Below are 24,439 nucleotides of genomic sequence, written 5' to 3'. Positions count from 1 at the left end.
ACATATACAATATATTGCATGTAAATGCATATATATATTACACATATTTAAAAAATTTACATATATGCACTGTTCATTGTTTCTAAGAAAGTTTAGAGCTTTAGCTTTTTAAACTTACATAGTTATCAAAGGAATTAAGCTTAAGGCTTTCCTTTTGAGTTTGCCCTGTTTGATCCTTGTCCTTCTGTTCTCACTTCAAACCTTTACTTTCCAATTTTAAAACTATAATAAGTTCCAATTCCACCCCTTTTGTATTTTGAAATTCCACCCTTTGTATGTGCACACATTATCTCATCCTCTAACAAAAACAAGTTAAAAAATAATTTAAAAATGATCACTTTCAGAGACAAACGTACAGACAGCAGACACCAAATCACCGGAATTCGTCGCTTCAGCCAGAGCGCTGCCGGGAGTTGTAGTCCGACGCACCGGCACGCACCTCCGCGCCTCTCCAGTTTGAAAAGCTGGAGGAAGGGCGGATGGGCGGGGCGTTGAGGCAGAAGCGCGCTCGAAGCCCCGCCCCCGCCCCTTTCCGCTCATCTGGTTCGCACTGGAGGGGCGCCCGGCCGCGGAAGGGGCGTGGCCTTTTCCTGGGGCGGTGCTGCAGAAGCCGGCGTGCGCGGGGCGGTCCTGGTATCCCTTGAGAGGGCAGCAGGACGCGGGGCGGGCCTGGCGGGAGGGTGGCGACCCGGCGGGCGGGGCGGGGCGGGGCTGGGCGGGGGCGGGCTGGATCTGGCTGCTTCTTCCTCCGCATGGGGCTGGCGGCCGCAGAGCAGTTCGGTTCGCGCACTCACAGCCACCCGCGTCCCCTTCGGGCTCTCCTAGCGTCTCTGGAGCCATGGCGTTCGCCGAGACCAACCCGGCGGCATCCTCCTTGCCCAACGGCGACTGCGGCCGCCCCAGGGCGCGGCCCGGAGGGAACCGGGTGACGGTGGTGCTCGGCGCGCAGTGGGGCGACGAAGGCAAGGGGAAGGTGGTGGATCTGCTGGCGCAGGACGCCGACATCGTGTGCCGCTGCCAGGTGAGGCGGCCGCGCTTTGACGGGAAGCCGGCCCACGAGCTCGGGCCCAGAACTCGCATCCACTGTCCAAAATAAGGTGTCACCTTGAGGGTCTCTCCTCTTGTTTTGAGCCACGGCGACGTGGAGAAATGGCGGGAGGTCGAAGACCCCTGACCTGGGGTCCTGGGTTGAGGGCTCGGGGTAGCTCTGGAGGAAAATGCGGGTTGACATGAAGCCATCGAGATGCGCGATGCCTGGGGAATTGCATTTTTCCGTCTGGGGACCAGTGCCCAACCCCAGGTCTAGGGCCGGAGTGGAGGTGGGATACGGTCCGAGTTTGAGGAGCTACCGCTCGAGGCCTGTTCTGGACTCCGGGCGGAGACCCTGCGCGGCCGCAGAACCCTCCCCATCATCACCCACCCGCCCAGGGAGACCGAGTGGGCCGAAACGCCCTGAGATCCAGACTCACCACTCCCCCACCTGCAGGCACCGAGTGTGCAGAGCTTAACCTCTTCTGGTCCACTTTGTTGGCATGAGAACCCACCTCGGGGCTTTGGACTGTTCTTAATGGCTCCGGTTTTTCACTCCGTACCCAGAAAACGGAGGGGAGATTATGTTTACCTGTTGGTCCCAGAGGAAGGAATCCCAGCTCTTTGACGAGTGAGGCAAGTAAATACATGGATGTCAAATCTGATATCTAGAAATACTTACATTGTTACACACTCACATCTAGAGTGAACTTTCAGGAAATGGAATGGTAATATACTTTCTACTGGGAGGCACGTGGTTTTCAGTGTAAGCTTTTTTCCTATTTGTCGTTTGCTTTGAAGCAGCCTACAGGGTAGGCCTCTGTAAAGGCTCTTAGATAACTATTAGCAATTTGAAAATTCGAAATAGTTGAGCAATAACCACTTTCAAAACAAATTGTAATGTAATATTTGAAGTTAACTGCTGTCTGTTTAGGTTGCAAAAACGTTTCTTCTTCCTGAACATACATGGCAATATGATGATGCTGTGTATGTTCTAACAAGTTAGTAGGCCCACTTGATTGGAAGTTTTTTTTTACCTAAAATTGAATACCACTTGAACATGCAGAAATAAGGTAATCATAGGTACATCAAACATTAAATGCAAACACCTGGTGTTTTTTGCGTGAAGAAATTCACCCTGCCTGTTCCTTTCCTTGGTTAAGATAGCTGTTACACCAGTTTCCTTTTAGTTTTACCGTTAGCACCACCACCACCTCTACCTCGCTTCTAGGCTGTAATTCCTCCACCTTTCTGGCAGCACACATACTTAATAACATCCCTAAAGGGGTTGTCTTTGAATTACTGCCTCATATTGCCTTAGGAGCTGGAGTGCTCCAGAAGGCTGGCCTTCACCTTCCTTTTGTCTTAAAATCAGGTCTGGCCATGCTGTGGGGAAAGAAGTATAAGGATACCTAACTTTTTCTGGGTAGGAGGGGAGGGACCTGAGGCCTGTTTGTCTCCTTCACTGTCATTTCTGAGGTCTTCCTTACATGGAAATAGTAGTACTGGGGTTGAGCTACATTATGGGTTGTAAGGTTTTGGGAGTGTAACCATTTATAGCATTTATTCTAAAAGAGCCTCAATTTTAATATCCCTCTGAAAAGTAGTAGAATTAGTTTGTTGATTGGAGGTGTTACTGTATTACTAGAGAAGTACTCCTGAAGGAGGTCATGGACCACTCTGATGCCCTTGGGAAACCTAGAGAGAAGTGATTGAGAAAGAGCCTCGTTTGGCTTTAAAATGTTAGCTGAAGATAGAGGAGAAACATATGAGCAGACTTGTTAGGCAGACTACTCACCTGTAAACTATTGACTTACTACCTTCCTTATACAATTTAAAAATCTTTATATTCTCCTAGTGTCTTTTAATAGTTCATCACTCAAAGGATTCTTACGTCTTGTTAGTGCAAGTAGATCAGTAATGAGTAGATTTAAGCCTATCTCTTGTGATTCACCTTGGTAACTTTGTTATTTGTACTAGTGAGCTGATATCTATTTAATGAAGTTCTCCTGGCTTATAAAATTGAAGGTTATGAAATGTTGAAATTCTTAATGAGTATGGAGAGCTGGGAAAGGTCATCTTTAGGAAAGACATTTTGAGCTTGAATTGCCTTGTTTGATGATTCAAGTTTTGTGCATTATTGAAAATAATATGTATTTTGCTAGAGTTTTATATGTATGTGTATATGTATTTGTCATATTCATTTCATAAAATCAAATATACAGTGTTTCTCCAGAAGAGGTATATGCATAATGTATTTCTATTTTCAACAATGGAATCATAAAATAAAGAATTTTTTTTCCAGTAAAAATACAATTTAAAAACAACCTGACATTGCATTTAACTATATATTTTAATATATAAAATGCCCTTTTGGAGAGAATGGATGCAAAACTAGTGGCGTTTTCATCATCATAGCACTTAAGGCCTATATTTCAGACTCAGGATTTACAGGGAGTTATTTATAACTTGTTACGTACTCTCGATCCTTAGATAAGTGTGTAGGACGTGCATGAAAGAATGACTTAATTTTAAATCGATATATCTTTTAAGAGAAAGAGAAGAATAATTATGTATAGGACCAACTCCAGGCACAGTTCTTTCATTCAGCAATCACATAATGAGTATCTGCAGGGGACCACTTAGCCCTAGAGTTAAAAGCTGAAAAAGGCAGGGCTTCTGCCCACAAGGAACTTACCATCTAGTGGACAGCTGTTACTTAAACAAGTATTGCCAGAGCTGGGATGGAGAAGGGTAATAGTACAGGTTTTTCAAAGAGTTAAAGCATGAGAATAGGAAGACCCCTTCCTGGCAGCACAAAAGTAGTTTTGTTAGGAAGCCTGTTACCAGTTTCCCCACATAAATTCTCTCAAAGTAAACTGTTATACTTTATTTACTTTATTTTGTTGAATAGAAACTACAAAGATTTTAATTACTGCAGTTTATACTGGGCCTTAAGTAATTAGGACTTAATTTATTGTTCTTGGAGAGAGTAAAGCTTGGTAGTCGTGGTTACAGTGACAGGCAAGAAGTTCCCTGTGATCAGGGATAGCCAGTACATTATTCCCTTTCTTTGTGTTTCCCCCTCAGGGTTTTAAAGTTAATATAAAAGGAAAATTTAACTAAAATTAATTATAATGGGAAAGTGTATCCTGTCACTTGCTAAATATAAAAGTAATGACAAAAATGTTAATTTGTAGCTAGGTGCTGGTATCTGCTGAAGGCTCTGAAACCAGCTATTAGTAGGTGATAAAAGAAATGTAAAAGACATACCAAGGAGGGAGGGTATAGCTCAAGTGGTAGAGCACATGCTTAGCATGCACAGGGTCCTGGGTTCAATCCCCAGTACCTCCTCCAAAAAAATAAACAAACCTTATTACCTCCCCCTATACCAAAAAATAAAGTAATTAAATAATACAGTAATAAATAAATAAAATATTAAAAAAAGAAATGTAAAAGACATACCATCAGCAGACAGACTTTCTCCTTGAAATAATCAGAAAGGTTGAAAGATAATTGAAAAGAGAATAATTTCAGTGTTATTTAATGCCTTGACCTTATACAGCTAAAATTGTTTTCTAAACCACTTCCCATAATTTTGAAGATGGTGGAGAATTAGCATTTAAGGTAAGCCATTCTTCCAGCTTTATAACGATTGCTGTTTCTATGTCTCCTGACTATCAGGGTTGCTTTTTATGCATAGCATTTCCCAAGTGCGTACATGAGTGTATATACCAGTGTGTGGTGGAGTTGGTTAAATCTTGCTTTCTTGGGTTACTGTGCTTTCCCTGCTAGAATATACATTTTCTCAAAAAGAGGACTTGTTCCTTTTTTGTTTTCTTCCACAGCACCTAGTACTATGTGAGGCAGAGAGGAAGTAAATATTCAAAAAATATTTATTGGGTGACCTGGATCACCTTTAGAAATTTTTTGAAATCAGTAGTTTAGCCCTTTCCTGTAAATTATTTTTAATATACTCCTGGACAGTTTAATTGTCTGTTGGCACGAGTTTAACATGGAATCCCCAGCATTCCTTGGATTAACATTTGTTACTTAATATTTTTAACTAGTATTTTTTACATTGTACCATTATGTTCAAAGACTTCTCTAGTTTTTATTTCAAGTCTTATCTCTTGTATCTGTGAGAAAATAGATAAGTGATATTTGTATCTTTTTGTGTGTATTTCCTCAGCATATTCCGTTTGAATGCCATGTGATTCTAGTAAGTACTTTTTCTCTGCTGAAGGCACATAGATCTCAAAGTTTGGTCATTGAGGATGTCCCAAGTTGTTCACAAGTTGTTCACTATTTAAACCTATTGGATTTATATTTATATAAATATATATAAATATATATATATATATATACACACACACACACACACGTATACATACACACATATATATAATAGCATCGTCTCTATTTCTGAGACATAAAATTTTAAAGTATAAGAGATCATCTTAGTATCTGGTCAATATTCTGTTTCTTTAATTTTGGTGGAAATGGGTGGGTTACTTGGGTGTTTTCATGTTTCTTTAGGAAAAACTATTGCCTAGAACAAATCTAGAGTGAACTGGTAAGTTGATATGTATTTAATAGCTTATTTACTGTAACTGGATACAAATCTAGTTATATTATCTTTCAGGAATTAGGTCAGATTTTGACACCAAAGGTTAATGTGGATGACCTACATACCAATAAGTGAAGATTGGTGACTGTTAGAATACTTTTGTCAGTGGAAAAAGGGACATTGAGGTATTCAGTATGGTCTGGAGAAAGCAATTAAAAAGAACAGTAAATAGAGGAGAATTCCCATGGCTACTATGGCTCCAAGGTGGAATGGTTCTTTATACTGAACAACTTTTAATTATATTTAATTCAGTATAATAAAACTCTTTAAAAATAGGAGGTCCCATGAAATTTTAAAAAAGGGATCTTTGTCTCAAGCTTTTAAAAAACCCTCTTAAAGGAAGGATTTATTCATGAGAGAAAAGTTTTTTGACTTGAAATCTGCAGTTCAACTTCAGTGTATTTTAAAGAAAATATCTCCATAAATGTAATGATTAGATGAATTTGTGTTAAGCATTTACAAAGAGCTGCATAACATTATTGGTTTATGCAGTTTTTAGTTGCATGTCTGATCCTCCCATCTATGACCCTGGTCATCTCTGAGCCTTGTTAGTAAGTGTGTATATTACATTTTGGTACCTCGACTCTACAGTTTCTTAATTAGGAGCCTGAAATGCCCCAAGGCAATGTTCCTTTCCATTTTCATTGTGAGAAGCTGTTTTATAATGGTAATTTAAGGTATAAAAGATAAAGTACCTGAGCTTTTTGTCATTTGTGTGACATTTGTCTGTGTATGAGACTGGAAGGTAACCATAGTAGTGTAAGGTAAAGAGGCTATCTTAAGCCTTTAAAAGGTAACTGAGCAGTGCACTTGGATGTGTTTGCTAAAAAGAAATTCAGATACCCTGTATATGTTTTCTCTTCCCATCTAGTGTGTCTGGTAACTGTTGAATAGTTTAATTTGATCAACTTACTGCTGCTAACTTAACCTGCTCTCCTTCGAAATTGTAAACTAATTGCAATTATATGAATATTTTTATAAAAGAATAGTCATCCTTGTTTATAATTATTTTATTGCTGTAGATTGAAACGTGTTTTAGTTTTGGCAAATAGTGAAATGTTTCATCTGGAAAGGGACACAGGCCTTACAGTCTTTACCGAGAAACAGCACAGGTAATAGGCATAGACTCAAAAGCTTGTTAGGGTTCTAAGAAGCTTGAAGGCTAGACAAGAAATGGGAGCCCTTTTTTTGGTTGCTGGAGTAGTTCAGAGGCATTCCTGCTCTCTGCTATAATCCATAGTGTTTTCTCTGATTTCTTGATTGATGTTCATTTTGAGCTCTATGATTACAGAACAGTGTTCATATATTCAGAGCAAAAAGGACAAAGAGAAAACATAGGCCCGACTAAGTGGACTGAGAAATGCCTCTGGGCTATGTGCATGAAGCTCTTAGATCTCAACACTGTTGCTAGAAAAGAGACAGCATTGGTTCAGGTCTGTAACACTGTCAAGGGGCAGTTGACTGCCTTCATCTCCTCTCTTACAGTGGGAACTCAGTTAGGAGAGTGATTTTGGGAAGAAGACCTAATACCAAGCTAAGTGAAGAGTCAGGAGTTACTTTTGCAGACTAATACCGTTTCATTCCCTTCTAAACTTTTAAAAATCTCCCTTGACCTTTGAAGCTTCTTAATTAGAAATTTATACCTATCAACATTTCCTGACTCAGACTTTTTTCTTAACATTTTTTTATTGAGTGATAGTCATTTTACGCTGTTGTGTCAAATTCCAGTGTAGAGCACAATTTTGCAGTTATACATGAACATATATATATTCATTGTCACATTTTTTTCCTCTGTGAGCTACCATAAGATCTTGTATATATTTCCCTGTGCTATACAGTATAATCTTGTTTATCTGTTGTACATTTTGAAATCCCATTCTGTCCCTTCCCACCCCCTGCCCCCTTGGCAACCACAAGTTTGTATTCTATGTCTATGAGTCTGTTTCTGTTTTGTATTTATGTTTTGTTTTTTTTTTTAGATTCCACATATGAGCGATCTCCTATAGTATTTTTCTTTCTCTTTCTGGCTTACTTCACTTTGAATGACATCCTCCAGGAACATCCCATGTTGCTGCGAATGGCATTATGTTGTCGGTTTTTATGGCTAAATAGTATTCCATTGTATAAACATACCACTTCTTCTTTATCCAGTCATCTGTTGATGGACATTTAGGCTGTTTCCATGTCTTGGCTATTGTAAATAGTGCTGCTATGAACGTTGGGGTGCAGGTGTCATCCTGAGCTAGGGTTCCTTTTGAATATAAGCCTAGGAGTGGGATTCCTGGGTCATACGGTAAGTCTATTCCTAGTCTTTTGAGGAATCTCCCTACTGTTTTCCATAGTGGCTGCACCAAACTGCATTCCCACCAGCGGTGTAGGAGTGTTCCCCTTTCTCCACAGCCTTTCCAGCATTTGTCATTTGTGGATTTTTGAATGATGGCCATTCTGACTGGCGTGAGGTGATACCTCGTTGTAGTTTTGATTTGCATTTCTCTGATAATTAGTGATATTGAGCATTTTTTCATGTGCTTATTGATCATTTGTATGTCTTCCTTGGAGAATTGCTTATTCAGGTCTTTTGCCCATCTTTGGATTGGGTTGTTTGGTTGTTTCTTATTAAGTCGTATGAGCTGCTTATATATTCTGGAGATCAAGCCTTTGTCAGTTTCATTTGCAAAGATTTTCTCCCATTCCGTAGGTTGTCTTTTTGTTTTACTTATGGTTTCCTTTGCTGTGCAGAAGCTTGTAAGTTTCATTAGGTCCCATTTGTTTATTCTTGCTTTTATTTCTTCTAGGAGAAAATTTTTGAGATGTATGTCAGATAATGTTTTGCCTATATTTTCCTCTAGGAGGTTTATTGTGTCTTGTCTTATGTTTAAGTCTTTGATCCATTTTGAGTTGATTTTTGTGTATGGTGTAAGGGAGTGTTCTAGCTTCATTGTTTTACATGCTGCTGTCCAGTTTTCCCAACACCATTTGCTGAAGAGACTGTCTTTATTCCAGGTATATTCTTGCCTCCTTTGTTGAAGATTAGTTGACCAAAAGTTTGTGGGTTCACTTCTGGGCTCTCTATTCTGTTCCGTTGGTCTATATGTCTGTTTTTGTACCAATACCATGCTGTCTTGATGACTGTAGCTCTATAATATTGTCTGAAGTCTGGGAGAGTTATACCTCCAGCCTCTTTCTCTTCAGTATTGCTTTGGCAATTCTCGGTCTTTGATGGCTCCATATAAATTTTATTATGATTTGTTCTAGTGCTGTGAAATATGTCCTGTGTAATTTGATAGGGATTGCATTAAATGTGTAGATTGCCTTGGGCAGTTTGACCATTTTAACAATATTGATTCTTCCAATCCAAGAGCATGGGATATCTTTCCATTTTTTAAAGTCTTCTTTAATTTCCCTCATCAATGGTTTATAGTTTTCTGTATATATTTCTTTCACTTCCTTGGTTAGGTTTATTCCTAGGTATTTTATTACTTTGGGTGCTATTTTAAAGGGGATTGTTTCTTTACTTTCTTTTTCTGTTGATTTATTGTTAGTGTAAAGAAATGCCACTGATTTTTGAACGTTAATCTTGTAACCTGCTACCTTGCTGAATTCTTCGATCAACTCTTGTAATTTTTGTGTGGACTTTTTAGGGTTTTCTATATATAGTAACAAGTCATCTGCATATAGTGACACTTTCACCTCTTCTTTTCCAATTTGGATCCCTTTTATTTCTCTCTCTTGTCTGATTGCTGTGGCTAGGACTTCCAAGACTATGTTGAATAGAAGTGGTGATAGTGGGCATCTTTGTCTTGTCCCAGATTTTAGTGGGAAGCTTTTGAGTTTTTCACTGTCGAGTACTATGCTGCCTGTAGGTATCCTGTCAGGAATAACCACTCTAAGTGTGCGATAGTGGGGAAGGAGAGAGGATAGAAAATCATTGTAAAGCCTCTAAAGTAAGTATTCATCGCAAACACTTAAGTTGTATTGACATTTTAGCAAGAGATCACTAATCCACCTTGGAAGGAGATATGTTATTTGTCGTATTGATTGTCAGGTTCATTTCTCCCTATCTTGCATTCCAGGGAGGGAATAATGCCGGCCATACAGTTGTTGTAGATTCTGTGGAATATGATTTTCATCTTTTGCCCAGTGGAATAATTAATCCAAATGTTACTGCATTCATTGGTAAGTATATAAACTGAACTTAGGGATTTTTTCCTGCCAAATGATAATAGTGTTCATTTCTCATTATCTAAGCTGATTTAATCTCTTACTAATCAAATGATTCATTGATTGCTTATTAATCTTGACAGTGGTACCTTCTGGAATATACCTAACTGGCTGTTTTACAACCCTTTCAGATCTTTTAGCACTAATACTTTTGGGAATGATTACTTTGCATTTATTTCTGATCATTGACAATCTTAAGTCTATAATGAAATGTTAGATCATCAAATCAGTTTTCTAAACACTGTGACACATGGTAAAAAATACAAGAAGTCTGTTTCATGGATTGATTCTGGACATATGATGCAATCTGTTATTTTTTATTTTAGTCTTTAATTTTTTCTTTTTTTTTTTTTGGTGGAGAGGGGAGGTGATCAGGTTTATTTAATTTTTAGTGGCAATACTGAGGATTGAACCCAGTACTTCATGCATGCTAGGCATGTGCTCTATCAGTGAGCTATACCCTCCCCACCTTGTCTTTTATTTTTAAAAAATGCTAATCACAACCCAATAAAATGGGTTTATGACCACTAGTATAGGTTGGGATTCCCCAATTTGAAGGACATTGATTTAGAATATACAATAATCTGGTTCAATTTGCCTAAAACTATATAACTAGTTACTTTCAAAATAACAGTTTCACAGAAATTTCAAATTACAGTGTTTTATATTCTATGTATTATGTTCTATTATGTATTTACATTATACTGCTGTTTAAAATTTGGAATCATTTCTGTGGTAACTTCTTGATAAATCAAAATGTCCTATTAATCAAAGTACCTCACTCTTCTACTATTCTAAATAAAGGTATTTTGTAAATGTCTTTATTTAAATATCATTATGTATGTCTATATTATAAATATACATGTTTAAGTTTGGAATTTATTTTATAATTTTAATTTTTCTTTTTCTGTCTTTTTTTTTTTTCAGGAAATGGTGTGGTAATTCATCTACCTGGATTGTTTGAGGAAGCAGAGAAAAATGTTCAAAAAGGAAAAGGTATGAAAGAATGAGTCTACTTTGTCTGGTAACCAGTTATTTTTCTGTTAAGTTTTACTGGGATCTTGTTCCAGACAAATGTAACATTTTTGTCTTCTGCTTTAAAATTGCAGGTTATTGTAGGACAATATTTTTAATGTCAGTTACTAAATTTTATTCATCAGGATTTTAATGAAAAGGTGAACATAACAGGGTCATTGTGTAAGTCTTGAATTTTTGCACATTGGTCATCTGCAAATTTTGGGTGGCTAGAATTACTATTTATTTGGTGGCAAAACTCTAGGAAATTCACGAGTTTATTTTGTCATTTGTGCTCAAGTTAGCATCCCCTTCTGCCTGAACCAAAAGTTAGCTTGAGGCAGTCAGGAAGCCAGTGAAGCCTACTGTGTGTACTGTTAGTCTCGTTTCCTAGAGGATCTGGGACTCCCTTGGTTGCTATATTCCAGGGGTAAAAGAGGATTGTGTAGGTCCCTGCCTCCAAATGAAGGAAATGCTCCTTCTATGCAGTGTATCCACATCCATCTTAAAAAAAAAAAAAAAGAAGCCTTCATTTCCTGCCTTTCCTAATCTCTTTTGCATATTTGGAAGTCTGTTTACATTCAATTTGGGTACCTTGCTAGGGTTTGAGGGGAATGTGGCAATGCAAATAATACACAATTGAGGAAAATCATTAGTGTGAGTTTCCCCTTAGCTCATATTTAAAAGTACTAAGTTCTGTTATATTGTTAAGTTTATTTTCCAGGTTTAAAAGTAGCAGTCCATCCTCAAGTGTTCTAACAACTGAATCTGACTTCACAGAATCTTGTCTGCTGCCATCTCTGCTGTCCACCCTTCATTTTTACTTGTGTGTTGCTTGTATCTGCTTTTTAAATTGGTCAGCTTGAGGCTCCCATGCTGCTCTCTGCTGTCCTTCATCCCCTTTGCAATTTTTGCCCTACTGTTTTTCCTTCTGGCCTGTCTAACCCAGCTGAATCCACTTTACTGAGTTTCTTTGTAATATTTTCTTTACAATATTCCCTAAACTAACTTTAGAATATGTATGTGTTTACATGTCAAAAACAGCTATAGAGCGGGAGGCTTAATATTCCAGTTTATCTTTTAGCACTTTACCAGGAAAGTTCTCCTTTTTAATCTATAAGGAATAACTTTTAAAGCAAATCTTTGGATATTATCAAAATTAACAACTAATTTTTAATATCTGAATATTTGTTTTGAAAATATGGCTTGGTGGCTTATACTTAGAATGCATATAACCTACTAAGGTACTATCTTTAAAGAAAAAGATTTAGATTGATTTATCTATTCATTCAACATTTTTTTTGAACATTTATTGGATGACAGGGCCCATGCGATGAAAACTCATGGCCCCTGCTCTCAGGCATTTACACTTAAATGGGGAGCTACATATGTTTTGTTATAATTCATTGTGATAAGTATAGTATTGGATACTACTTTGGAGGAATTAATGAGAACATTATCTTAGTTTAGTCACTTTTTATAATTGTCTTTTGTGAAAGGGTGCCATTCCCAAATCAATTCCCTTTTCTTGAAATTCTCCCCTTGTGTGGCACCTCACCCCTCACCACCTATTGCCTCCATCAGAATGATATTTCCTACCAATTGCATTTTGAATTTCTTAGAAGTGTTTTACGTGGCTATGGCTGGTTTAAGTTTTGGCTTTTTAGAGCAAAACATTTAGAAAGATAGAATTTGTAAATGAGTTTGTATAAAGAGTGACAGGTGAGAAAATTCTTGTTAAACATATTTCCTGTGCAAGGAAAAGATACTGAAATGATTACTTCAGTGAAAAAAAATTTTAAACTGTATTTCTAAAGAAATTAAGATTTAAAAATTATTATACAAAATATTCAATTTAATGTATCTTTTTTTCCCTTTTCGTCTAGGTCTGGAAGGCTGGGAAAAAAGGCTTATCATTTCTGACAGAGCTCATATTGGTAAGGGGGACATAATGTATTTATTTATAACCATCTTTTTATTAGAAACTTATCATGTGAAAGCATTTGGTAGCCAATTTTGTCTTTAATTTTAGTGAAAGCTAAGTAGGATGGATTGTAGTAATTGGTTCAAATACATGAAATCTTATTTTTTTCTTCTGATGTTGATAAGGGCTAGGTTAAAATTTACTGACTTCTGAAGAAATAATTAGCTAATCAAATGAATAAACAGTATTTCACAAGACATCTCTACTACTATTAAAAAATAAAGCTATATTGAAATACAGAGAGCATTTATTTGCACATATTAATTCTCCTGTAAAAGTAAGTCTACCATCTGACAAATCTATAGAGTGACTCTCTGTACCTAAAATGTGATAGCGCTGCTTTTTAAGTGATGCGGAATTTACTCAGACCAACCTTCTCCTCCATTAGCTAGAATAAACTGGATTCTAAAATGAATTTCAACCACTGCCAACATACTTGAAGTTTGTTCCCCTATCATCCTATCTCTGAATTAGAATTAGAATTGGAATTCTGTCTCTGATAGAATTAGAATTTTTAATTGTCAATGACATGATTAAGAAGTCATAACCAGAAAAGAGAAAGAACTATAAACCACGTAAGAAACTTCTGTGACTGAGTAGAACTATTGCATTGTGTTTGGATATGTTTCATGCGGCAGTAGTTGCTGTAGTTTTCCCATTGACCTTCATTTAAGAGGCTGTCCCATCAAAATTCTTAAGAGTGTTTATCAACCAAGTAACAGGACCTCCGAATAACAATCACAGATTTGAATATTATGCATAATCTTAGGAACCCAATACAGTAACTTAATTGAAGTAAACTGTACTGTATCGACATACAGCTTTTATGTGAAAAGTCCCTTCTCATTACATAGTTTGCTATGGGCTTCTTAATCTATAAAATCTGAAAAGAACAGCTTGTGATTACCACTGCAAACACTTTTCATTAATTCACATTATCCTATATGTTTATTAGTAGGTTTGGTATTCTCCATGCTCAAGACTTTGCCAGTTGTGAGTGTCACTAGACAAAATATGTAGATACATGCTTCTGTATTTTCATAAAACACAGGAAGCTTGTGAGTCATTTGTATTTCACATGACTGTATTTAAACTATGAAAATATTAACTACTCGTTATACTTGTATTTAAACTGAACTTTTTCTTTGAAGAGTTCATAGTTTTTTCTTTATAGCAAAACTGCAATTTATATTTCCAGAGTGATTAATAGCATAGATGTATAACAAGACAAAAAAAAAAAAAAAAAGGAAAAAATAAGCTTTGCAGTCCCAAATAATAGCACATCATTTGAGTGAGGACAGAAGTGTTTCATTTTGCTTTTCTGAGGAAGGCGGTTGTAAATCTGTCATATTTATTGGTCATTTTAAGCTTCTGATTAAAAAAGAAATCATCCTTTCATCCTGTCACCAATATAGTTTAAAATATTTTTTATTTATTACCTTATCTTGGTACTTTTAAACATTTATGTATAATCGCTATAATGCTGTATTATAAAAAGCAATACTGTGTTATTAATATTTTTTCTGATAGTCCATTAGGTATGTAATGAAAATTTTATTTTTGTACATTACTATTGTAGTGTTTTTGTCTGTTTGTACTCACTAATCATTATCCTTATACGGATTTTTTTTCTGTAACCATAAGTCATTTTTAACTTCATAATTTTTACATACAACCTTTTGGTATTCATTCTCTCTGTCTTATTGATAAAGCAAAGCATTGTATGGTGAAAGTCGCTACTTATCTTCAGAACTTTGTCATGCTCCTCTGTCATCTGCTGTGTGAAATTCAATATCTTAATACCACAATCTAGAATTGCAAATTAGGATAATACTTCGTATGGACCCTTTGAGTAACTTACAACCTTAATGTGCATAATCAAATGAGTAGATACAAATATATGCTGATGGTAATCAATCTTTGGAAAGAAAATAGGGTTAAAAGAGATGGCTGTGTTCCTGTCTGGATTCTCCACCTTTCTTCTTCATGACAAGTGCTTTGGGTCTGTTACTTGACAATTTGCATCCTTGAATATAGTGCAGTAGTTAAGCAAGTTACTTAACTGTATTTTAGAGTACAAAGACCAAAGGAAATATTGCAGGGGGGTCAAAGGACCAGAGTAATACCAAAGTAACATGGTTTAAGCCATAGCAAATGTGGGTTAATTTTATAATATTATTTATTTATTTTTAACATTTTTTATTGATTTATAATCATTTTACAATGTTGTGTCAAATTCCAGTGTAGACCACAATTTTTCAGTTATACGTGAACATTTATATATTCATTGTCACATTTTTTTCTCTGTGAGCTACCATAAGATCTTGTGTATATTTCCCTGTGCTATACTGTATAATCTTGTTTATCTATTCTACAATTTTGAAATCCCATCTATCCCTATAATATTATTTATAATTTTACTATATTTCTTTAATAATGATTTTTTTCTATAAATTTATGTTCTTAAAAGAAAATATTTCTGATCGAGGATAAGTCCAGAGAGGATAGCTCAGATTAAAATTTAGATGTTAATAGTAAAATGTATAATAATATACATATTCTTTAAAATAAGTGCTATTAAAATGTCTCGGAAATATGTATTTTTAGTACTATCAATTACAAAATGGTGAAAAGAAGTAAATAACGTTATCAAAAAATCAAATAACTAGAAAATTGCTGAGAATCATTGCTGTGAAATTTTTTCTTCAGGATCTTCTCTTACCATAGGATTGAAAGGACAGTTCTCTAAGCTCCGGTGTAATTATGGCATTAGAGCTCTCATTTCAGACTAAGTACAGGACCTAGTCTGGTACATAGAAGCTTAAAAATACTAATTCTTTTCAAGAATTTAAAAAATTTCTCATAAAATCACGAGATTAATTCAGTACAAAGTATGATGGGTGATACAGAGTACAGTCTAATAGAATTACAGGCTTTGGAATTTGAGGGATCTAGATCCAAATGTTGGTTGTGTGTCTTCTCGCAAGTTATTTATCTTCCAGGCATTAGTAGTTCGCCGCCCCCAACAGTAACACGACACCTTACACAAGGTTGTGTCCATGAGGGAAAGAAGTTTATCTGTTCTGTTCATAAAAATGCCCAGCCCTAGCCCACATGGTCAAGAGGTACTGCTTTTTCATCCTGAGGGATATTGCTCTGTAGTTTTCTTTAGTTTTAGTGCCTTTGTTTTTCTGATAGAGTCATGTAAGGTTGGTATTATTTCTTCTTAAATGTTGGATAGAATCTTTGAGGGAATGTTCTTAGTTATGAATTCCATTTCTTTAATAGATATGGAGAGATTCAGGTTTTTCTGTTTCTTCTTGTCAGTTTCAGTAATTCATGTTCTTTTAAGGAATGTATTCAATTCATCCAACTTGTCAAATTATTGGCATAAGATTTTTAATATTTGTGTATTGTCCTTGTAATTTCTGTAGAGTTTGCAGTGATAACCGTTTTTTGGATTTTTTTTTCATTTCTGGTATTATTAATTTGAATTGGGATATAATTAGGCTTATTTATTTTTAGAGGATTGAACCCAGGACCACATGCATGCTAAGCATGCACTTTACCACTTGAGCTATACCCTCCCCCCATCATTTTCTCTTAATCAGTCCAACTAAAGCTTTATCCATTTTATTGATTTTTTTCCCCAAAGAATAAGCATTTGATTTTGTTTATTTTCTGTATTTGTTTTCTATTTCATTGGTTTCAGCTCTTTCTTATGCCATTCTTCCTACTTTTTTGCTCTTTTTTAGTTTGCTCTCTTTTTTAGTCTCCTTAGAAGCTTATTAGATCTTTTACATCCATTTATTCATTTATTTATTTAAATTCAAGTATAGTTGACTTAAAAATCTGTTAAGAGGGTAGATCTCATGTTAAGTGGCCACAAAAACAAACAAAACTTTGGGAAAAAATAAAATAAAGACCTGAGGAGGTATGAGAAGTAAGCAAAGTGGGTATTACATGTCCTGAGGCTTACACTGGACACTTCAATATAGTATAACAATAATGTTAATAAAAATTAACTGTAATAATTAAAAATAATAAGATGATGTTAATGAAACTTAATTACTGGAGGTGCACAATTATCTTTAATTTAAAAAATTAGACTGAATCCCCAAGGTGGCATTTTTTGGTTTCAATGTATAGGCTGTAGAAAATGTAAAAGGCATTAACAGCAACTTCAGACAAAGACTGTTCTTTCAAAACCAGTAATTGTGGAGGTATTAAGGCTCCATGTCATGATGAAGCTTTATGAAAGTAATTATTTTGATTATGCTAATAGCTTCCTGGAGCCTAGAGAAACCCAAGAAAACATTGGCTCTATGACAAGGTACTTGGCTCACCTGCTTTCTAACAACTATTTGTGGTTTGCCCGTTGCCTTTGTAACTTCTTTGAACATAGAAAATAAAATGATTTTGAAATGCAAATTTTTTCTTATTTAAGAGAAGTAACATAAGTACTCCAAGATCTCAATCTTGCTGTAACTGATTTGCAGTGTTTGAGTTTAGTGAAACAGCTCTCAAGAGCTATCCTAGCCTCTCAAAAGTAGATAAGGAAGGCTGTTGGCTGGGCACCAAAATAGGAACATGACAAAAAACTAACCCTATAGTTTGTGATAGCTATTTATTGGCCAAGGTTTAGAATCTATGTGTTAGAAATAAGTGAACATTTTAATGTACCACATAATATAGCAAAGTGCTACACAGAGAGTATGCATGTTTTCTCCCTTTAATCACCATCAATCTTATTATGCAGAGCCTTCTAGTTCCCTAAAAGGCTACTCTGTTAGCCAAGGAGGTGAAAGACCTGTACACTGAAAACTATAAGACACTGATGAAAGAAACTGAAGAAGACACAAATAAATTGAAAGATATTCCATGCCCATGGATTGGAAGAATTAATATTGTTAAAATGTCCACACTACCCAAAGCAATCTACAGATTCAGTGCATTTGAAATTAAGTGCATTCAACTGCATTAAAATTCAATGCAATTCCAATGGCATTATCCACAGAAACAGAACCAAAAATTGTAAAATTTGTGTGGAACCACAAAAGACCCCAAATAGCCTAAGCAATCTTGAGAAAGAAGAATAAAGCTGCAGGCTTTATGTTCCCTGATTTCAAATTATATTACAAAGCTGTAGTAATAAAAACAGTATGGTATTAGCATAAAAACGGACACAAAGATCAATGGAAGGGAATGGGGGCTCTGAAATAAACCCACACATATATAATCAGTTAATTTACAACAAAGGAGCCAATAATATACAGTGGGGAAAGGATGGTGTCTTCAATAAATGGTGTTGGGAAAACTGGAGAGCCAAATGCAAAAGAATGAAACTGGACTGCTGTCTTATGCCATAAATGAAAACTAACTCAAAATGAGATTAAAGACTTAAACATAAGACCTGAAACCATAAAACTAGAAGAAAATAGTAATAAGCTCCTTAACACTGGTCTTGGCAGTGATTTTTTTGATTTGACACTAAAAGGCAACAAAAGCAAAAATAAACAAACGAGACTACATCAAACTAAAAATCTTTTGCACAGCAAGGAAACCATCAACAAAATGAATAGGCAGTCTACAAAATGGGAGAGATAGTTACAAATCATATATCTGATAAGGGGTTAATACCCAAAATAAATAAGAAAAACTCATATACTCAATAGAAAAAAAACCCAAATAAAAAAAGGACAGAGGAATTGTACAGACATTGTTCACAGAAGACACACAGCTGCCCAACAGGCACATGAAAAAAGTGCTCAGTATCACTAATCATTAGGGAAATGCAAATCAAAATCACAATGAAGTAGCACCTCACACCTGTTAGAATGTTTGTCATCGAAAAGACAAGAGATAACAAGTATTGGTGAAGATGTGGAGAGAAGGAAACCCTTGTGCACTGTTGGTGGGAATTTAAATTTATGTAGCCACAGGGGAAACAATATGGAGGGAGAGGGAGAGAGAAGAGAGAGGAAGCATAGAAGAGGCATATTCAGACAGGAGAAGCATGTGCCTTGGAGCCAGGGACTTAAAAGAATGCCTGTGTAGGGGGAGGGCAGAAAGGGGGCAGAGCATAGTGTAAGGTGAAAGGGCAGACTATGCAAGGAGGCCATGTAGAAGAGTTTTGTCTTTTTCTTTTAAGTGATAGAAAGACATTGCGTTTTAAAGACAAGGGAGTGGTGACCTCATAGTTGTGTCTTGGAAAGATAGCTTTGGCTGCATTAAACAGTATGAATTAGAGGTGTCCAAGAGTGGAAATAAGACACTAGGAGGCTACAGTTATAGTGAGAGATGATGGAAGCTTGGGAACAGTGAGGGAGAGAGGGATGGCCTGGAGTCCTGAACTTGAAGAATGTATCTTGGCAAACGAGCTTTACAGAACTGTAGGGTAGGGTTTTCCAAAATTACTCTCTTAAGGACTGATTTTAAACATAGTATATATTGCAATAGATATGAATGAATGATCAGGCATATTTTTCATATTAATATGCCAGCTAGCATTATAACCTTCACTCCTACCATTATTGTTGCTTTTTAAAATGTCTACCTTCAATTTGTCATAAATTACGCGGAAGGGATTTGTAACTTCAGTAATTTAAAATGCAGTGTCTTTTGTTTTCCTGTATTACTTGTTTCAACAATAACTGTAATTTTGTTTTTTTTCCCCCTCAGTATTTGATTTTCATCAAGCAGCTGATGGAATCCAGGAACAACAGAGACAAGAACAAGCAGGGAAAAAGTATGATTTTTCGTGTGTGTGTGTGTGCGTGCGCGCGTGCAGTTTAAGCATGCCCAAACTTTTATGTTGAAATTCTAGGCCATGAGTTTAAGAAAAATAAGTATTAGAATATCCTGTTTAGTTTTCAGAGAAACTCAGTAAGATTGTGAAAATAAACTTAACCAGGAAATAACATAGACAGAAAATAGTCACAGTGTTTATTGTTTGTGATGATCTGATCATAAGATGTATCTTTCTTTTCTAACTCAAAGCTTGTTTTGATTCATTTTTAAGTTTGGGTACTACAAAAAAGGGCATTGGCCCAGTTTATTCTTCCAAAGCTTCTCGGAGCGGACTCAGGATGTGCGATCTTGTTTCTGACTTTGATGGCTTCTCTGAGAGGTAACTGTCTTGTGATTGAAAAATGGGAAAAGTGAGTGGATTTTTAGAATTTTTAAAACCCAGGATACAAATCGATAAAATCAGTATTCTGGTTGAGTAGTAGTGGTTGGCTTTTCTGTTTCAATTGAAATATTAAAGTTGTTTTTTATTACATTCTTTAAAATTTTTTTTTTATTCTGGAGGGAGGTAATTAGGTTTATTTATTTCTTAATTATGATTATTTTGTAATGGGGGTACTAGGGATTGAACCGAGGACCCTGTGCATGCTAAGCATGTGCTCTACCACTGAGCTATATGCTCCCCCCCTTTTATTACATTTTAATTGGTCCTTAATTTCAGATTACCTGCATGAAAAGTAACATGATGATATTATGTAAGTACCTTAAGACAAAGCCAAAATTCTATTTAAGGACTGGAGTTTGGATTTGTTTACTGAGAAATAGAGATGTTTCCAGAGGGAGATGGCAGTGCTGTGGTGGGGTCACCAGATCCTGGGGTCTTGATCCTCGGGTTTTTAGGTTCAAAGACTCCATTGTGCCCTCCCACCTAGAAATAATCAGGCTCTCAGGTACTGGTGAACTATTGTGTATCAAACTCACCCTGAAATATAGAAATGCTACATTAACACTTAATTTCTATAGAAAAATCTCTATGGGAAACCTAATAATCATAAAAAAATTATATGGTGACTCAGTGATGGGGAGTTAGTTGGTTGCATCTAATAACAGGTGGTATCAAAGATCATGTTCTGTATCCATTTTCAGTCAGCAGTTTTTCTGTCTGCACTGTCGCAGTACCTCCATGGGAATATAGAGACAAATTGCTAATGTCTGCCTCTGTCTCTTAAAGCATCATGCAGACCGTCCCCTTTTGTCTGTCACACAGTATAATATAGTTAATTCAGATGTAAGTTTTATGGTTACAGATTTCTTTCATTCCCTGCTCCTCGCCCTTCCCCACATCACCTTAATGATATTGTTGATATTCCTAAACTTCAGTAAAAAATATTTTAAGTGTATTGCTTATTCATATGATTGATCTCCTTTGTTAGATTCTGTTTCTCGGAGTGTAACTTCAGTTTGGGGGTTGTTAGTGAGACCACTTATCTTCAGAAACCATTTGAATTGAATGATCTTATTCAGTATATTTTTAAACAGAGCTGATGTCTTGATTTACCTATATTTCTCAGGTTCAAAGTTCTGGCTAACCAGTACAAATCTATATACCCCACTTTGGAAATAGACATTGAAGGTGAATTACAAAAACTCAAGGTAATGCTTTCTGACCTTTATAATGTCCTTTTAAAAGCTTGTTTGCCAAATTGACATCTAGATCTTTCATTGATTCAGTCTTTGTGTTAGAGACTGAAAATTTAAGAATGAAGAACATGTAGTCTTTAATTTCCTTTATAGAGCTACATTATGACTCAGAAGATACACATTAATAGCTTAATAGTATACTAAGTGCCACACAGATATGTGTAACGTATTATAGGTCAGAACTGATCAAGTAAATTGTTTGTACTTTTGAACTCCAAAAGCATGTAGGCCTTGAAAAACTTGGCATGTCTGAGTAACTTTACATGATGTAGCTTAAACAAAATACAGAGTGGGGAGCAGGGTGCAGGAGTAAAGTACCTGAAAATATATGACTCATAGCAATTTGGAGGATAGATCAACAAAAGGGACAAGTGGTAGATGATATGTTTTAAAGCTAACCAGCCCATTTAGGAATGGTACCCCATAGGGTCAGTCTCTTTAGCACAACACTCTTGAGTCTATTAAGAATCTTCATCAGCATGAGAGACTACAGCCAATCCAAATGTTGCGGTAGGGTGAGCACCATCACCAGCCCCTTTCTACTTTGCATTTGTCAGTTTTCACGGTCAAAATCAGGCAATTTTTACACATTGGTTATATTGTAAATTTGTTAGTATACACTGACCTTGGTTTTTGTCTTTGGATTAGGGTTATATGGAAAGGATTAAACCAATGGTGAGAGATGGAGTTTATTTCCTATATGAGGCTCTCCATGGACCACCAAAGAAAATCTTGGTAGAAGGTGCAAATGCAGCGCTACTAGATATTGATTTTGGTAAGTGAGGTATGACTTATGGGGAGCTTAACTGAGCCCTAAAGTGCTTAAGATATAAATAATTAATGTTAGCATTAATGGATTTTAAAATAAGGCTTTTAGCTTGTATATTCAGGAATGATGAAAGTTTGTCATCTCATACTAACTTTTTTTTTTTTAAAGGATCATTATGGAAAACATAATACATATGTTAAGTTCTGTAGTTCATCAGAAAAATGAAATCACTATTTGGGTCAATGGATTTGGGTTGTATAAACTGTGATTTTTTTTTTTTTAATTGTTTAGTTTGTGGTTCAATTCCAAACCTCATTTCCTTGGAACTGTAAGATGATTAGATGAATCCTATGAAAGGACCTTTAATTCAGCTTTTTTTAAAATATCAAGAACTAATACACATTGTTATTAAACATGCACATTCTAAGATCTGTGGATCTGTTTAATTAATTTCTGGGCATGAGATTCTGAATGGATTTAGAGCATTTCATCCATCTTCAAAAAGTTAATGCCTAACGTCTTCAAACTCACCCCCGTTAATTTGTTGGCCTTTCCATCTAAACGTGATCTCTCAGGATAAGTCCAATTGTTCTCAGCTCTTATTGACATTTCATTGGCTTTTGACTCCAAGTAAGCCAATTAAAGAAAGAGTCTATCTATATAGTAGATACGTATTTTTGATACCATAATATCCAATCTGGAAAGAAAGCCGTGTCTAATTAGCACAGTGAATAGTTTAAGTATGAAGAGGATCTTGGGGCAAGGGTTGGGAAGTACACCGCTCTTCACTTACTCTTGTCATTTCAGGGATTATTCCCTGAGTAGAGATCAAGAGGTTAGAAAAGGCCACAGAATTCTTAGTGTACTGTTGTCACTCCAGGTTGCTGATACACCTCAAATATATATATCAAGGGAATAAAGTAAATTTGTTTTAAGCTGACAGGTGATTGTTAAAATATATAGACTGCAAATCCACACAGTTGAATAACACCAGAGTTTTGACATTAAATTATTTAGCAGTCCATTAGGTGAGTGCCTGCCAGACAGCTGAGTAATGGCATGTACTCAAGGAGCCTCTCTACCATAAGCACTGCAGTTAATAGCACTAACCATCTAGAGGTGTTTTTACCTCTCTACAGACAAAAAGAATCAGGAATAAACCATTGAGGCTTTGAAAAGGCAGTTACAGTTATACTCAAGTCTTTCAAATACCTAAATATACTCAAATTTTCATAGTAATTCTGTTTTAAAATAACGCATATCATTTGTGTATATTTTACCATTTGTTTCTATTTTTAGGAACTTATCCTTTTGTAACGTCCTCAAACTGTACAGTTGGAGGTGTTTGTACTGGCTTGGGTATGCCCCCTCAGAATGTTGGAGAAGTGTATGGAGTTGTGAAAGCTTATACAACGAGAGTTGGTATTGGTGCCTTTCCGACAGAGCAAGACAATGTAAGCCTTTTTCTCAGTAAATCTAATTGAAAACGTTTTAAAATAAACACTCAGCTTTTTTTCCCTTAATGAATTCTTGTCTTCTGTGCATTTCACTTAACTTACAAAATTGATCAGAGCAACATTAAAAAAAAATTGTATACCCCTTTGTTGTCAGTGGCAGCAGACTGGCAACAGAAGAGGAGGGATTAGTACTCAAAGGTAACTGTAATTGCAAGGCTAAGTGAAGGTGAGTGTATGAAGGGAATTAAGGTAGTGGAAGAGAAAGAAGTTAAAAATAACAACTACCTTTCACTAAGAGCTTATTAGGAGCCATGTTTGAGGAAAGTGATCTCCAGACGTTGTCTCATCATAGCTTACACTTACATGGTAGTGACCTTGGGCTCAGCACTGTTTAATTGCTGTAAACTTAGAAGTTCTTTGGATCCTCACAACAACTCAGGGAGCGGGGTACCACCACCAGCCCCATTTTACACATGAGAAACTGAGGCACGGAGAGTCGAAGTAACTTGCCCAAGGCCACATAGACAGACAAGGCTGGGGTTCAGACCTCACAGAGTAGCATTTTAGAAAAATACATACTTGTAATGATGTCAGAATATGTGAGGTAATAAAGTGATGGCTTTAATCAGGAAGGTGTAAATTAAGGAATAGATAGATCATAGATGGGAAGTTAGGTTCTAGGGAATGGCTGTAGCCTAGAACTTCCGAGCATTGTTTTCAGTCTTAATTCTCTTCAAAGGGATGTTGTGATAAAAACTGCTTTTATTAGATGAGTTTGCCTTATGGTTTTCAGGAAAATCATCAAGCCATTAGCTGTTCTTGAAACAAATTAGCTTAATGTGTCTATTTTAATAAATTCTTACTAATAACACTTTTTGATATAGAGC

The 24,439-nt window shown here is 36.2% G+C and overlaps 1 protein-coding gene across 2 annotated transcripts in view; it reads left to right on the top strand.

Moving 5' to 3' along the window:
* The first annotated feature begins 731 nt into the window (after positions 1–731).
* ADSS2 (adenylosuccinate synthase 2) overlaps positions 732–24,439 on the top strand; it is a 31,842-nt gene continuing 8,134 nt past the window's right edge. Inside the window, exons 1-9 of one of the 2 annotated variants that reach the window (XM_010992279.3) lie at positions 732–1,021; positions 9,733–9,835; positions 10,808–10,876; positions 12,781–12,831; positions 19,560–19,626; positions 19,900–20,007; positions 21,197–21,278; positions 21,975–22,101; positions 23,395–23,549. In XM_010992279.3, the coding sequence (XP_010990581.2) occupies positions 839–1,021; positions 9,733–9,835; positions 10,808–10,876; positions 12,781–12,831; positions 19,560–19,626; positions 19,900–20,007; positions 21,197–21,278; positions 21,975–22,101; positions 23,395–23,549 (945 nt within the window). In that variant the 5' untranslated portion in view covers positions 732–838. The other variant, XM_064477244.1, reaches the window with a different exon arrangement.

This window comes from Camelus dromedarius, chromosome 21 (assembly GCF_036321535.1).
Source record: "Camelus dromedarius isolate mCamDro1 chromosome 21, mCamDro1.pat, whole genome shotgun sequence".
Taxonomy (NCBI): Eukaryota; Metazoa; Chordata; class Mammalia; order Artiodactyla; family Camelidae; genus Camelus; species Camelus dromedarius.
Note: the sequence above shows the minus strand (reverse complement) of the source record. Positions and strands in the feature narration are given on the sequence as shown.